Here is a 15,564-nt window from a genome sequence, read left to right as displayed (position 1 = left end):
CCTGCCACTGGTTTTCCATCTGACCAGACACGTAACGTGCTGTGTGTCTGTCTGTCTGTATGTGTGTCTGTCTGTGTGCATGTATGAGTGTGATTTTCATACACCCCATCTATTCATGTATAACAACCTACCTGCTACTGCTTTCCCGCCTGACCCGGCACGTAAGGTGCTATGTGTGTGTGTGTATGTCTGTCTGTATGCATGCGTGTTCTGTGTGGGTATGCATGTGTGAGGGTGATTTTTTCATGCCTCGACCATTCGCGGAAAACAACTTACTTGCCACTGGTTTCCCGTCTGACCCGGCACGTAAGGTGCTCTGTGTGTGTGTGTGTGTGTGTGTGTGTGTGTGTGTCTGTCTGTCTGTCTGAGTGTGATTTTTCCACACCTCAACCCGTCTGTCTGTCTGTCTGTCTGTCTGTCTGAGTGTGATTTTTCCACACCTCAACCACTAGCAGATAATAACCTACCTGCCACTGGTTTCCCGTCTGACCCGGCACATAAGGTGCCGGGAGGCTCCGCAGACTGTTCTTCACGGGGGAGCCCCCAAGGGGACTGGCCATGTCCCCAGGGGCAGAGTCGGCAGCCAGGGCCATGGAGTACTGCGGGTAGTTGTAGAGGTTGTTGTAGTAGGGGAACAGCGAAGGCTGGTAGAAGCTGCTGTAGTAGGCAGAGTCGGGCACCAGTTCAGGTGCGTTCTCCATGTGCCCCCTGCTGGTAGCAACAGGGATATCCGGGATGACCATCCGGCTCTCTGAAAAAGACCACAGCACATGGAATGAGTGAGGAGGCCACAACACCCTCCCTCTAAACCAGAGCCAAGCAAGGTGGCTGAGGACGCAGGTGACATTGGAGCATAGCCGAAGACTCTGGTGGTCACTTCTACTGGGAAACAAAGACATTGCAGAGGACATTTTAACAACAAAAAGCCAGAGGGGCCACCCTGTACCCAGGAATTCCTCTCCTGAACTCCAAGTCAAGTCTAGCTCATCTGGGCCTACTGCAACGTTCTTAGGACAACACGAACTGTTTCTTGCTGTAATTGTTGTTGTTAAGTACCAAATCATAGTGACCCTGTACAGGGTTTCCAAGGAACAGCTTGGTGGGTTTGAACCGCCCACCATGCAGTTTAAACTGACCTTGCAGTCCAGTGCATATTCTACATTGCCATGCCAGGACTCCAAATGAATTGTACTGTACATTTATTAATAAAGTCAGGACTGTCCCAGCTCCCCAACTCTGGTAGCTAGACACACTGGTCTGAAAGCCCAAGCCGGAGTCTGACTTCAAGCAAACATTGTTCCTTCACTTCCATAGTCAGCTGATACCAGAAGCTGCAGAAATCTGGACAGTGACGTCCGGCCCAGTGGGCAGTCGAAATCCTGATGCTGCCGCCGCAAAAACAAAAAGTGTTCAAAGGCCAAGATGTCACTTTGAGGACTAAGGTGCACTTGACCCAGCCATGTGTGAAGAAAAGCTGGACAATGACAAAGGACGGCCCGAGAAGAATGATGCCTTGGAATTACCGTGTTGGCAGAGAATATTAAATATGCCACGAGCTGCTAGAAAATGAGTACATCTACCTGGTAAGAAGTACAACCTGAACGCTCCTGAGAAGCAGGACAGTGGTCTTGTCTCACATGCTTTAGACCTGTTATAAGGAGAAACCAGACCCTGGGGTGAGGTAGCGGGTCGGCAAAAAAGCGGAGGACCCCCAATGAGATGGACTGACACAGTGGCAGCACCAATGGGCTTAAAGGAGCGATTGTGAGGCTGAAGGACTTCCAGGGTCACTGTGCGTGGGAACCAATTCAACAACACCTTACAGAAACATTCAGACATTCAGAATAACAAGTCTGCTCTAGCAATGGGAATGCAACGATTCTACAAGCTACCCCTAATATCATGTGATTCGGGCCGATCCCTGACTATCAACCAAGTACCCAAATGAACCCCACTGGAGGGTGGAGGGTGGGAGAGCTTCTCCCTACATCACGCAGAGCTGTGTGTGCTCTGCTTACATTCTGGGGCCTAGCACCAGCTTCCTTCATTCCTCTGAACAATAGATGAAGCCCTCTTTGCAAATACTTTATTCCATTTGACACACGTGTAACCCGGAGTCCTGGTGTGGCTCTGTGGGTTAATGCGCCAGACTGCAAAGCGGTTTGAACTGCAAGGTCGGCAGTTCCAGCTCACCAGCTGCTCCTTGGAAACCCTATACAGGGTCATTATGGGTCGGAACCGACTCAACGGCACTTAACAACAATAACATATGTCACCTAGCACTTGTTGGTCAGTTTGTCAGACTGTGGCAGCCTCGTGATGCTGTAATTCTAGAAGCTAGGCCACAGGTATTTTTATCCCAGCAGGGTCACTCATGGTGGGCAGTCTTCGACGGAGCTTCCAAACAGACAGACTAGGAAGAAGGAGACGCGGAGTATTTCTGAGTATTTACTCACTGAAAACCTTATGAAAAGCAGTGGAACACCATCAGCACCAGAATATGAAATATTGAAACGTGATGAAGAGCACCCGAATATTGTCAGATACAGTGCCAGAAGGTGAGCCCCTCAGGTTGGAAGGCACGTGAAATACAACCAGGGAAGAGCTGCCGCCTCAAAGTAGGGCAGACCATAGTGACGCGAATGGAGTACAGCTTCCGGGACCTTCATTTATTGATGGGGCACCACTCAGAGAGAGGACAAACAGCTGTAAACATCCATTAATAATCGGAGCATGGAATGTACGAAGTACGAATCTGAGTAAATTAGAAATTGTCAAAAATGACATGGAACTCATCAAGATCGATATCCTAGGCATTAGTGAGTTGAAATGGACTGGAACTGATGGTTTTAAATCGGAGAATCACACGGTTTACTATGCCCGAATGACAAATTCTAGAAGGATGGTGTCACATTCATCGTCAAAAAGAACATCGCAGAATCTATCTTGAAGTATAATGCTGTCCGTGATAAGAAAATATTCATAAGCTTACAAAGTGTATCAGTTTATGCCACTATTATTTAACTATACATTTAAACACCAACCACTAAAGTTGTTGTTGTTGTTAAGTGCCGTCGAGTCGGTTCCCGACCCATAGCGACCCTGTATAGGGTTTCTGAGGGTGTTAGTGACAATTAAATCGAAGAATTCCATCAGTGTCTTCAAGGGGCCCTAGTATCAGAGTTGGTCACAAGTTAGGCTGCTGCTAATTGCAAGATCAGCAGTTCAAAACTACAAGCAGCTTCACAGAACAAAGACGAAGCTTTCTGCTCCCGTATAGATTTACTGCCTCTGAAACCCTACACAGGATGGCTAAAGGTCAGAGCTGACTCCACGGCAAATGAACACCACCACCAACGACTTCTTCAGTTTCAAATTGCTGATCAAATCAAAGAGCACAGCCTCCGGTAGTTGCAACTCAATGTAAATAAAACAAACATCCTCACCACTGGATCAATAAATAACAACATGATAAATGGAGAATCGATTGAAGTTGTCAAAGACTTCATTTTGCTTGGATCCACATTCAACACTTACGTAAAGCATCAGTCAAGAAATCAAAAGATGTATTCTTTATGATTGCATTAGGTAAATCTGCTGCACAAGACCTCTTCAAAACGCTGAAGAGCGAAGATGTTAAGTGTGAAGACTAAGGTGTGCCTGACTCAACCCATGCTATTTTCAATAACCTCATATGTATGTGAAAGTTGGACAGTGAATAAGGAAAACTTTACAAGAATTGATGCATTTGAGTTATGGTGTTGGAGGAGAATATTAAAAGTACCATGGGCTGCCAAAAGAACCAACAGATCTGTGTTGGAAAAACTATAGTCCGAATGCTCCTTAGAAGACAGGATGGTGAGTTTTTGTCTCTCATACTTCAGACATATTGTCAGGAGGGACCAAGCCCTAGAGAAGGACTTGGTAGTGGAGGGTCAGTGAAAAATGACACCCAATTATGTGTGGCGCTATGGGTTAATGCACCAGACTGCAAAGCCGCTTGAACTGCAAGGTTGGCGGTTCAAGCTCATCAGTTGCTCTTTGGAAACCCTACATAGGGTCGCTATAGATCAGGATCAACTTGACGGCACTTAACAACAACAAATTACCTGTATTGCCACAGTGGCAGTAGCAATGGGCTTAAGTGTTAACAATAATTGTGAGGGTGCTTCATTTTGTTATGCATAAGGTTGCTATGCAACACCCAACAACAACAACATGGTGCAGTGGGTTAAGCACTGAAAGTTTGATGGTTCAAGCCCACCAGCAGCTTGGAGAGAGAAAGATGAGGCTGGCCCCTCCTATGACAGTCAGCAGTGTCAGAAGCTTTGTATGTGGTTGCAGTTAAAGTGCCATCAAGTTGGTTCAACTTACAGTAAAACTATATAGCATTTCCAAGGAGCTCTGGTAGTGTAGTGGTTACGAATCAGGCTGCGAACCGCAAGGTCAGCAGTTAGAAACTACCAGCTGTTCCGTGGGAGAAAGATGAGGCTTTCTGCTCCCGTAAAGACTTACAGCCTCGGAAACCCTATGCAGGGTCGCTATGAGTCGGAACCAACTCCACAGTACCTAACAACAACAACATAGAAAGATTGGATTCAACAGCAAGGAGGAAAAATCCTCACAGGAGGTAGAAAGGTATGTTGTAGCCATTAAATCAATACCCACCCCTAGCGACCCTATAACGCACTTACAACTACCCCATAGCTTTCCAGAGCTGAAGTCTTTATGGAAGCAGACTGTCACATCGTTCTCCATGGAGCGGCTGGTGGGTTCAAACCACTCAACTTTTGGGTCAGTAGCCACTTAACCACCACACTACCCAAAACTACAAAGAAAAGGGGCCCAGTTGCACTATAGGATAAGAACGGGTGCTAGCCGTAAGATCGGCAGTTCAAATCCACCAGCCATTCTGTTGTTGTTGGTAAGTGCCGTCAAGTCGGTTGCAACCCTGTATAGGGTTTTATGAGGAGCAGCTGGTGAGCTTGAACCGCCAACCTTGCAGTTCAACCTTGCAGTCTGGCGCATTAACCCACAGCACCACACCTAAATAAATACCCCCAGCCGAATCCTGGTGTGGCGCTGTAGGATAAGCACTGGACCACGGGGTCATTTGAACCGTTAGGTCAGTGGTTCAAGCTCACCAGCTGCTCCTCAGAGACAGTGTCACTATGAGCCGGAACCGACTTGACAGCACCAGTCATTATGGGTAAGGCACCCTGGTGGTATCAAGATTTAAGTGTTTAACTGTGACCTCAAAGGTTTTAACCAGCTTGCCATTGTTGGTGAGAAAGTGTGGCAGTCTGCTTCTGTAGAGATTTATGGCCTTAGACAATCCCAGGGACATTCTACCCTACCCTGCAGGATTGCTGTGAGTCAGATTACAACTTGAAAGCAGTGGGGGGTTTTTTGTTTTGAAATCTTTAAAGATGCAGACTGCCTCATCTTTCTCCCAAGAGAGGCTAGTGGCTTCAAACTGCCCACCCTGGGTTAGCAACTGAGCACTTTAACCTCTGCACCACACCAAGGCTCCGTTGCAGAAACACAGATATGAAAAAATTACCCAAAACCTTCATCCCATCGACCGGGGCAGACAGGACGCAGAGACGTGGCCAGCAGACTAACAGCTCAGTCATGGCTCTCCACACTGACCTTCTTCAGGTCTGCTTCTTCCTGGGGGGGGGGGGCCTTCACAAGTGTGTTCTGTGGTATATACATATTTTGCTATCGTTGTCGTGAGGTGCTGTCCATTTAGTTCCAGCTCACAGCAACCCCGTGACCAGGCAAACACTGCCCGGTCCTGCACCAAACTCATACTCTCCCAAGTGTAATGTGTGACGCCATTGTTGCAACCGCTGTGTCAAATCCATCTCCATCTCGTTGGGGGTCTTCCTCTTTTTGTTGAACCCTCCACCACACCAAGCATGATGTCCTTCTCCAGGGATTGGTCGCTCCTGATAACGTCCAGAATACATGAGACAAAACTTCAACATCCGCGTTTCTAAACACGTTGCTGTTAAAGTGCCGCCAAGTCAGCTCCGACTCACAGCGATCCTGTTCCAACCAAGCAGCAGCTTGTGGGCTTGAACAGTCCAGTGGTGATCCTACTGCTCCATGCCAGGAGTCCTTCTAAACATGTGCATCATGAAATATGATTCGCTCATTCATGTGAGATCAATATCCCCCCTACAAAATGAACACTCTTATTGATTCTGCTGCGCCGTATGCTGGTCTGCAAGCCGGGGCATATTCATGGACTTAACCAGCCATGATTTTTTGGGTCTGGGAAGGCTCCCTGCTCTCTCTTCTGTAGTGTTGATGTGAGTTCTTTACGCTCCCTCTTCAATGACAGATCAAACCTGCAGTGTCTTCTATGACATAGGAAAAGGACACAGATGACATCCAGATTCACAGTTGATAAAACCTCAGGACTCTTTGTGAGTTCACACCAGTGCCTGTAAATGATTACTTTGTCTATCTGTGGTTCATTTCAGGCTCGTGACCACCTTACGTACCTATGGCAGAAGGAAACGCAGCCAAGGTCTGCCCCACCTTGGGGACTGTTCATAGGTCTGAGTTCAAGGTTGCTGTTGTAATTTATGCACACCAGGTCTTATGTGGTTCTGGAATCCCATACTCTGTTTGTTGTTGTTGTTGTTAAGTGCCATCGAGTCGGTTCCGACCCATAGTGACCCTGTACAGGGTTTCTGAAGAGCAGGTGGTGGTTTTGAACCACTGACCTTGCTGTTCAAACCTTGTAATCAAGCATTTATCCTACTGCGTCACACCGGGACTCCTAAACCCTGCTTTTATTGTTGTTGTTGTTGTTGTTAAGTGCCATCGAGTCAGTTCGTACCCATAGCAAGCTTGTACAGGGTTTCCGAGGAGCGGCTGGTGAACTTGAACTGCCAAACTCCATCAGATGGAGTCCTGGTGTGGCCCTGTAGGATAAGCATTGGACCACTAATCACAAGTTAATGGCAAGGTTAGCGGTTCAAATCCACCAGCCGCTCCTTGGAAACCCTAAATAGGGTCACTATGGGTGGGCAGCACAGCACAATATCCCCCACGGCCGAAGGGTCCAGCAGGAAGTCTGAGCTCTCTGAGAGCATCTGAGATTCCTAAGCGCTAGATGGGTGCAGAGCAAGTACAGGTGATAGTCCCACGTTATGTTTTTAATGGAAATGAACGGCTTTAGGAGAGACTGTTTAGTGGAACTGTCCTACAGCATTTCCAAGACTACGTCGTCTGTTGGACACAGACCACCACATCTTTCTCCCACCAAGTGGCTGGTGGGATCGAACCACCAACCTTTGATTTAGCAGCTGAGCACTTAACCACTGCATCATTGGGCGGGGGCTTAGGAAAAGACAGCAAAACCTAGAAAACTCCACTGCCGTCCCATCAAACCCAGCTCACGGTGCCTCTACTGCTCTCCATAGAGTTCCCGAGACTGCAGATCTTTACGGAAGCAGATTCTCAAGAGGAGCAGCTGGTGGGTTAGAACCAACAACTGTTCAGTTAGCCCAACACTTAACCCACGGTGCCACCGAGGATCCCTAGGGAGAGACCCAGTTTGCATTATTCCCCGCAGGGTAACTGCGTTCAGGCCTGCCATATCCAGACATTTCCTGGATGTAGGAAGAACAGATGCACAATGCTTAAGCCATGGGCTGCTAACTAAAAGGTCAGTGGTTCAAACTCACCCAGCAGCTCTGCGGAAGAAAGACCTGGTAATCTTCTCCCATAAATGCTATAGGGCTATATCCTATACGGATGCTATGAGTTGGAATCAACGCTACGGCAGTAGGTTTAAACAGAATGGATGAACAAGGACCTTGGTTTTATCAGCTTCTGCACAGTGCAACAGCTGCTAACAGGCTGGTGGTTCAAACCCAACCAGCAAAAACGTGGGAGAAAGACTGGTGATGCTCTAAAGAATGACAGCCTACGTCATTCAATTCACAATAAAATCTTAAAAAAAGGCACCTCCCTCGACTATGGACAACAACCCCAACACAAAGAGACAGTCTGTTAGGAGAACAATCTTCCTTTGTTCATTGTCCAGAATTTCTAGGACAGAACACAGCACAGAATAGGGTCCTATTGATGGAGAAAGAAATGGTATATTTAAACCAGCTCTTAAAACAAAAGATGATTTATTTGTTCTTTTAAGAAAAAAGATGACAGCCCAGAAAACCCTATGGAGTCTGGAGTGGTGGAGTTCAAGGCATCCAACAGGTACTGGTATGGAGTTGTGAGTTAATGCACTGAACTGCAAAGTTGGCTTGATCCACAAGGTTGGCGGTTCAAGCTCACCAGCTACTCCTGGGAAATTCTATACAGGGTTGCTATGGGTGAGAACCAACTCGACAGCACTTAACAAAAACAACAACAGGACACCTCAGTGATGCAGCGTGGTGCTGCGGATGGGATGCGTGGGGAGGACACGTGGGCTGGACAAGTGAGGAGTGAGTCCTTCGGTGAACTGGCCCTCACAGAATCCCAGCCTGCCTGTGACCAGCCAGAGCTGATGATCAGCTAGGCTGCCATGTACCGACTGTCCCACTCCACAAAGTGGTAAGTCAGACAGTGAACAGGGCAGACACCACTTCCCACCACCTGTATCTGATGGAGAAAGAAACACCTCCCCCTCCAATTCTGTAAGCCTTTTCTGAGCACCTAAGGAGCTCTGAATGTCAAGAAAACAAAAATCCTCACCACTGGACCAATAAACAACATTCTTATCAATGGAGAAAAGATTGAAGTTGTCAAGGACTTCATTCTTCTTGGATCAACTATCAACACTCGCGGAAGTAGCAGTCAAGAGATCAGACGACGTATTGCACTGGGCAAATCTGCTGCACAGGAACTTTTTAAAGTGTTGAAGAGTAGAGATGTCAGCTTGAGGACTAGGGTGCGCCTGACCCAGGCCATTGTGTTTTCAATAGCCTCATATGGATGCGAAAGCTGGACAGTGAATAAGGAGGATCGTAGAAGAATTGATGCCTTTGAGTTGTGGTGTTGGAGGAGAGTACTGAAAGTGCCATGGACTGCCAAAAGAACCAATAAATCTGTTTTGGAGGAAGTGCAGCCAGAGTGCTCCTTGGAGGCCAGGATGGCTAAACTTCGTCTCTCCTACTTTGGACATATTGTCCGGAGGAAACAATCGCAGGAGAAGGATGTCATGCTGGGTAGGGTGGAGGGAGAGAGAAAAAGAGGAAGACCCCCAACGAGATGGATCAGCCAGGTGGCATCATTGATGCACTCAAGTGTGGCAGCGGTAGTGAAGTTGGCCCAGGATCGGACATTGTTTCGTTCTGCTGTGCATGGGGTCACTATGAGTCGGTTCCGACTTGATGGCACCTGACAACAACAACAAAGGAGCTCTGGTAGCGTAGTGGTTACGAATCGGGCTGCGAACCTTAAGGTCAGCGGTTCGAAACTACCAGCCGCTCTGCGGGAGAAAGATGAGGCTTTCTACTCCCGTAAAGATTTACACCCTCGGAAACCCTGTACAGGGTCGCTATGGGTCGGAACCGACTCGACGGCACTTAACAACAACAACAACTGTATGCATGCAAGGCAAGCTGTGTGGTCCTTCATCCTCAGAGCTCCAGAGGTAAGAGGTAGAGTCCACGACAGACCCACCCAGGCAAGGTGTGAGCTCGGCTGATAACCAAAAGGTTGTCGATTCCAATCGACCCATCGGCAGGCTATCTGCTTCTGTACGCATAGACAGTTGTTAGGTGCTGTCGAGTCGGTTCCAACTCATAGCAACTCAACCAACAACAGAACAAAACCCTGCCCGCCCTACCCCATCCTCATCGCTGGTGCTCGGGTGTCGTGACAGTCACTGTGTCGGTCCACCTCACTGGGTCACTGGGGGTCTTCCTGACCTTCCACTTCACCAAGCATGATGTCCTTCCCCAGGTCCCTCCTGTTAACATGGCCCAAGTACATGAGATGAACTCTGGCCATCCTCACCTCCACGGAGCACTCTGGCTGTCCTTCTTCCAACACATGTTTGTTCTTTTAGCAGCCCATGGTACTTCTAATATTCTCCAACAGCAAACTCAAAAGCATCAATTCTTCTAGAATCTTCCTGATTCACTGTCCAGCTTCCACATGTATATGAAGTTATGAAAACACCATGGCTTGGGTCAGGCACACCTTAGTCCTCAAGTTGACATCTTTGCTCTTCAACACTTTACAGAGCTCTTGTGTAGATTTGTCTAATGCAATACGTCGTTTGATTTCTTGACTGCTGCTTCCATGAGTGTTAATGGTCGATCCAAGCAAACTAAAGTCTTTGACAACTTCAATCTTTTCTTCATTTATATGGATGTTATTTATTGGGCCAGTGGTGAGAATTTTTGTTTTCTTTACATTGAGATGCAATCCATACCAAAGGCTATGGTCTTTGATCTTCATCAGTAAGTATCTTAAGTGCTCTTCACTCTCAGTAAGCAAGGTTGTATCATCTGCATATCGCAGGTTGTTAATGAGTCTTCCTCCAATCCTTATGTCATGTTTTCCTTCATATAATGCAGTTTCTCAAATTATTTGCTCAACATACAGACTGATTAAATATGGTTAAAGAATATAATCCTGGCACACACTGTTCCTAATTTTAAACCATTCAGTGTTCTCTTGCTCTGTTTAAACAACTGCCTCTTGGTCCAGGTCCAGGTTCCTCATGACCACAATGAAGTGTTCCAGAGTATTCATTCTTTGCAATGTTGTCCATAGCTTGACATGATCCACACAATCGAAAACCTTTGCGTATTCAAAAAAGCGCAGGTAAGCATCTTTCTGATGATCTCTGATTTCAATTAAGATCCATCTGACATCAGCAATGATATCCCTCATTCCATGTCTTCTTCTGAAGGCGATGGACCTCTGGAAGTCTCTGTCAATGTACGGTTACAGCCGTTTTTCAATACTCTACCCCCAACACCAAAATTCAAATGCATGAATTCTTAGGGAGAATTTCTACTTTATAACTCATGGGGTCTCCAGAATCCTAAGTCAACAGCAAAGAAAAATCAACAGACCCTCCTAAGCTATTGGGGACAAACAAGTACATACAGCATTCAAATTACATGTGCTGCTGACGATGGTTCCAGGCCAGCCTCGTACATACGGGGCAGAGAATGTGTTAAGAGTCTGAGAAACCAGTATCACCCAGTACAGTGACTCGACGTGCTTCTCCCCACTCTGTGGGCCTCCCCCACATACCAGTCATGTTTACTAGCAATTTTAAGCGAAGAATAATAGTGATCCAGCTGTAAAAATTGCTTAAACGTTGTATTTCTTACGCATTTATTAATACCGTCAACAAAACTGTATTGCAACATCTTTCTACATTGAATTACATGACTAGTTACAAGATTATTAGCAGCTGAGCGGAAACCTTTTTTGATTGTTCTCCTTTTCCCTTCAATTACTACGTCATTAAAAAAAAAAAAAAGTTATGGGTGTAGGTTCACAAACACTGATTCTCAGAATGTTGTAGTAAAGCAACAGAAAAGCTGACAAAATCAGTGAGCGGTAGCAATGAAGAAAAAACCACGTGGATTCAAAGCGTTATTGGAACAGGGTACTAATGACACTTCTGACAAGAGCACATTGTTGTTGTTGTTATGTGCCGTTGAGTCGGTTCCGACCCATAGCGACCCTGTACAGGGTTTCCAGGGCTGTAAATCTTTACGGGAGCAGAAAGCCTCATCTTTCTCCTGAGGAGCAGCTAGCAGTTTCGAACTGCTGACCTTAAGGTTCGCAGCCCGATTCGTAACCACTACGCTACCAGAGCTCCTTAAGTGCACATTACAAGGTTAATAAAGTCAATTATTGCGTAATTTCAGTCTTGTAGGTATGTTACTACATCTAAACTGGGCTTATAAAAATACTTTTTGTTATTCTAACTATCTCTTGTTGATGTGAAGTTCCGACTCATAGCGGACAAGGCAACAGTGAACTCAGGAAGACAGCCTTGAAGGCGCAGGTTTCATGGGGTGGCCTGAAAGTCAGACTGGAACAAAGTTTTACCAGTAAGAAGCATCTAGAAAACTTTAGTGACATGGATGGCAGGTGAGAATTGCTTGGTTGGCTTGTGTTAAAACAGCTTTTATAACAGCCAAACGGCTTTTTATTAAGAATAAGAAACTGATGGGGCCTTTCCTGACCAACAGGAAAATGATGGGGTCTTTCCTGACAAACAGGAAAATGATGGGGTCTTTCCTGACAAACAGGAAATTGGTAGGATCTTTCCTAACGAACAGGAAATTGGTGGAGATCTTTCCTGACAAGCAGGAAATCGGTGGGATCGTTCCTGACAAAAGGAAATGGGTGGGGTGCTGACAATCGGGAGCCCCATGGGCTTTATTTGGTGTTGGTTGGTTGGTTGGGCCCTGCATGAGTGACTCCATTTTGGGTGAATGATTTAGATTACCACAAGCTGTTGTTAAGTGTCACTGAGTCGGTTCTGGCTCATAACGACCCAGTATGGGGTTTCCAAGGAGTGGCTGCTGAGTTTGAACCGCTGACCTTGTGGTTGAGTGCTTATCCTATAGCACCATACCAGGACTCTTATGACCCAGCAATTCTACTCCTGGGTATAAACCCAGAAGATTTACAAAGTAGGGCCTCAAACAGATACCTCTACACCAATGCCTACTATGACATTATTCCTCATAGTCAAAAGGTGGAACCAATCCAAGTGTCCATCACCATGATGAACACAATGTGGTCTGCCCAGCCATTGGACTATTATTTATCCATAAAGAAAAGTCGAATTCCAGTACAAGTTAGAACATAGATGAGCCCTTGAAAACATCACACTGAGAGAAAGAAATCAGACACAAAACAGGTAAACATTGAATTGATGTTTCTGTTGGTAGGTGCAGTTGAGTTGGTTCCGACTCACAGCGGCCCTATGTACAACAGAATGCACATTCCCGGGTCCTCCGCCTTCCTCACAATCGTTATAAAGCCTGAACCCATTGCAGCTGCCACCATACCAATTCATCTCGCTGGCGATCTTCCTCTTTTTCACTGACCCTCCATTTTATTACTTTATTTAATATGAAATATCCAGAAATGGCAAATATATACAGACCAAAATGTAATAGTGGTTAGTAAGCTTGGGAGAAGGGAAGATATTGCGTAAGGAATACGACATTTCGATTTACCCAAACCCAGCCTCCTGCCATCGAGTCACTTCACACTCACAGTGACCCAACATGACAGACTGGACTGCTCCACATAGCTGCTAAGACTGCAGATCTTTACAGAAACAGACTGCCATATCTTTCTTCCAGGAAGGACTGGTGGATTCGAACTGCTGACCTTTCAGTTGGCAGTAGCCAAGTGCTTATCCCAATTACCACCAAAGTTCCCTAAGTGTCTGTTTAAACCCAAAAAGGAGAAAAAACAACTGCATTAAGAGTTGGTTCCAAGTCACAGTGACCCCACAGGGCAACTGGAATTGTCCCTCAGGATTTCCAAGGCTGTAAATCTTTACAGAAGCACATTGCCTCATCTTTCTTGTCTGGAGCAAATGAGTTCGAATCCCTGACCTTTCCGTTAGCAGCCAAGCGCTTAACCACGGTGCCACCAAAGCTCCTGAGGACAATGCTTAGGACAATGAAAGTCATTTGGAAATGCTGGTCACACAACATGGCGGACATGATGAATGTCACTATATCACACGCATAAAAATGACCGAAATGGAATACATCTATATTTTTTTCACAATAAAGTGTTGTTTTTAAATTTCAGTTTCACTTAAGATGCCCTTGATGAAGCAGGGGATAAAAATGAACGTCATTCTATCTCTCCCTTCGAGTTGTTGCTATATGCCATGGAGTCGGTTCCGACTCATAGTGACCCTGCACAGGGTTTTCTGAGGCTGTAAATCTTTACGGAGTAGAACGCCTCATCTTTCTCCCACGGAACAGCTGGTAGTTTCAAACTGCTGACCTTAAGGTTCGCAGCCCGATTCGTAACCACTACGCTACCAGAGCTCCTCCACTAGGCTCGCTCACTCCCAGAGCTCCTTTGAGTACCGTTCTTTAAAATCCTGTTTGATACAACGGGCTGTAACCACCTAGTGTCTCCTTCAGGCCACAGTGCAGAGGGCGGTGCGGTTGGAAAAAGGCCAGGGTCAATGGATTCAGAGATGCGTCTGCTAGTCTGTGGGACCACACCTACTGGGAAGAATGCTGCCCACCCACACTGGGTGACACAGGGTCTCTAAGACTGCCAATCTTTACAGTAATTGGCAGAGGTTTTCTTGAGAAAACAACAACAAAACAGCCTGTCGCTTGAAGGAAAACAACTGACAGTATTTGGGGACAAAAATTAGAACACTGGAGAATTTTGGAAACGTATATCCGTCACTGTGTGCTTGATCGCTTCCCAAACTTAAATAATCTACAGATGGGATTGGGGATGACGGTACTGAATGGGATTTCCTGATGGAGTGTAAGGAAGGAAGAGCACCAACAACGTTCCGAAGCTATCACAGGGCACAGTGAACACACATTTTCCAAATGACCAATGCATGAAGTTATAACAGCAAGCCTGGCTCACAGGCCTATCCAGTCAGTTGGACTAAGGTTACTTTTAGAGTTTCTCTTCTGTCTTCTAGCTCAGTGAGTAGTGCTTGGGGTCTTGAAAGCTTGCAAGTGGCAACTGGTCTCTATTCGTCAGAGGAAGGAGAGCCAGGAACTGGAGGAAGAAAGACTGCACCTCCAAAGACCCCCATGAACTACCTCTTCCTCTGCCTTGAGTCCAGAATGGATGCCGGGTTACCCTCACTAAATGGCTTGATCAACACTTCAGTAGATGAATCATGATCAAAAGGAGGAAGAATGTGAAACAAACCTACAAATTCCTATGTAAATCACTTATGGGAGCCATTGAGACTGCGGAGCCCATGAATCTATTATTGTCTTGAAATAATCCTTTGAATCTTGAACCACAGCTATCCCGTGAAGTCAGTCTGTAAACAATACACATTAGCTCAATGAATGAAGACTGCTGACCTACAATATTTCCCTTCTAAACCCACGATCTCTATGGGACAGACAGACAACAGGAACGGTAACTTGTGTACCTCACGGGGAGAGAGTACAACTGTGTGGTGAAACCACCAGGGCCGAGGTAATGCGCCCGGTGATGTAATTAACCAAGGTCACGGACCTGGGCAAGTATTACCTGTTGGTCCGGTGAGTCTTCGATTGCTAGAACTCAATACCAGAACTGCTACAAGGGGCTGGTCCTAACAACAGAAATGCATTCTGGCAGAATTTAGGAGGATGCAAGTCTGCAGCTCTGGGGAAAGGTCCATCATTAACCCTCCCAAGTCAAGGAGGTTCTCAGCACAGGGACCCCAGGGACAAAGAATGAGTTCTAGTCCTGGCTCTTCTTTCGTGGTGGTAGGAGGCCCCTCCTTCTCGGCCCATTTCTCTCTCCCCCTTTATCTCTCATAAAATAAAAGGAGATGCCAGCCATACCCCAGGGAAGCTCCCCTTACATTGGGATCAGGCTGTGACCTGG

At 46.4% G+C, this 15,564-nt stretch overlaps 1 protein-coding gene across 1 annotated transcript in view; it reads right to left on the bottom strand.

Annotated features, from left to right (window-relative positions):
- Nucleotides 1-15,564, bottom strand: part of DMRT1 (doublesex and mab-3 related transcription factor 1) — a 120,089-nt gene that overhangs the window by 59,541 nt on the left and 44,984 nt on the right. The window contains exon 3 of the mRNA XM_006863733.1: nucleotides 468-751. Coding sequence (XP_006863795.1) covers nucleotides 468-751 — 284 coding nt within the window. The remainder of the gene's footprint in view (nucleotides 1-467; nucleotides 752-15,564) is intronic.

The sequence above is a fragment of the Chrysochloris asiatica genome, unplaced genomic scaffold (assembly GCF_000296735.1).
Source record: "Chrysochloris asiatica unplaced genomic scaffold, ChrAsi1.0 scaffold00056, whole genome shotgun sequence".
Lineage (NCBI taxonomy): Eukaryota > Metazoa > Chordata > Mammalia > Afrosoricida > Chrysochloridae > Chrysochloris > Chrysochloris asiatica.
Note: the sequence above shows the minus strand (reverse complement) of the source record. Positions and strands in the feature narration are given on the sequence as shown.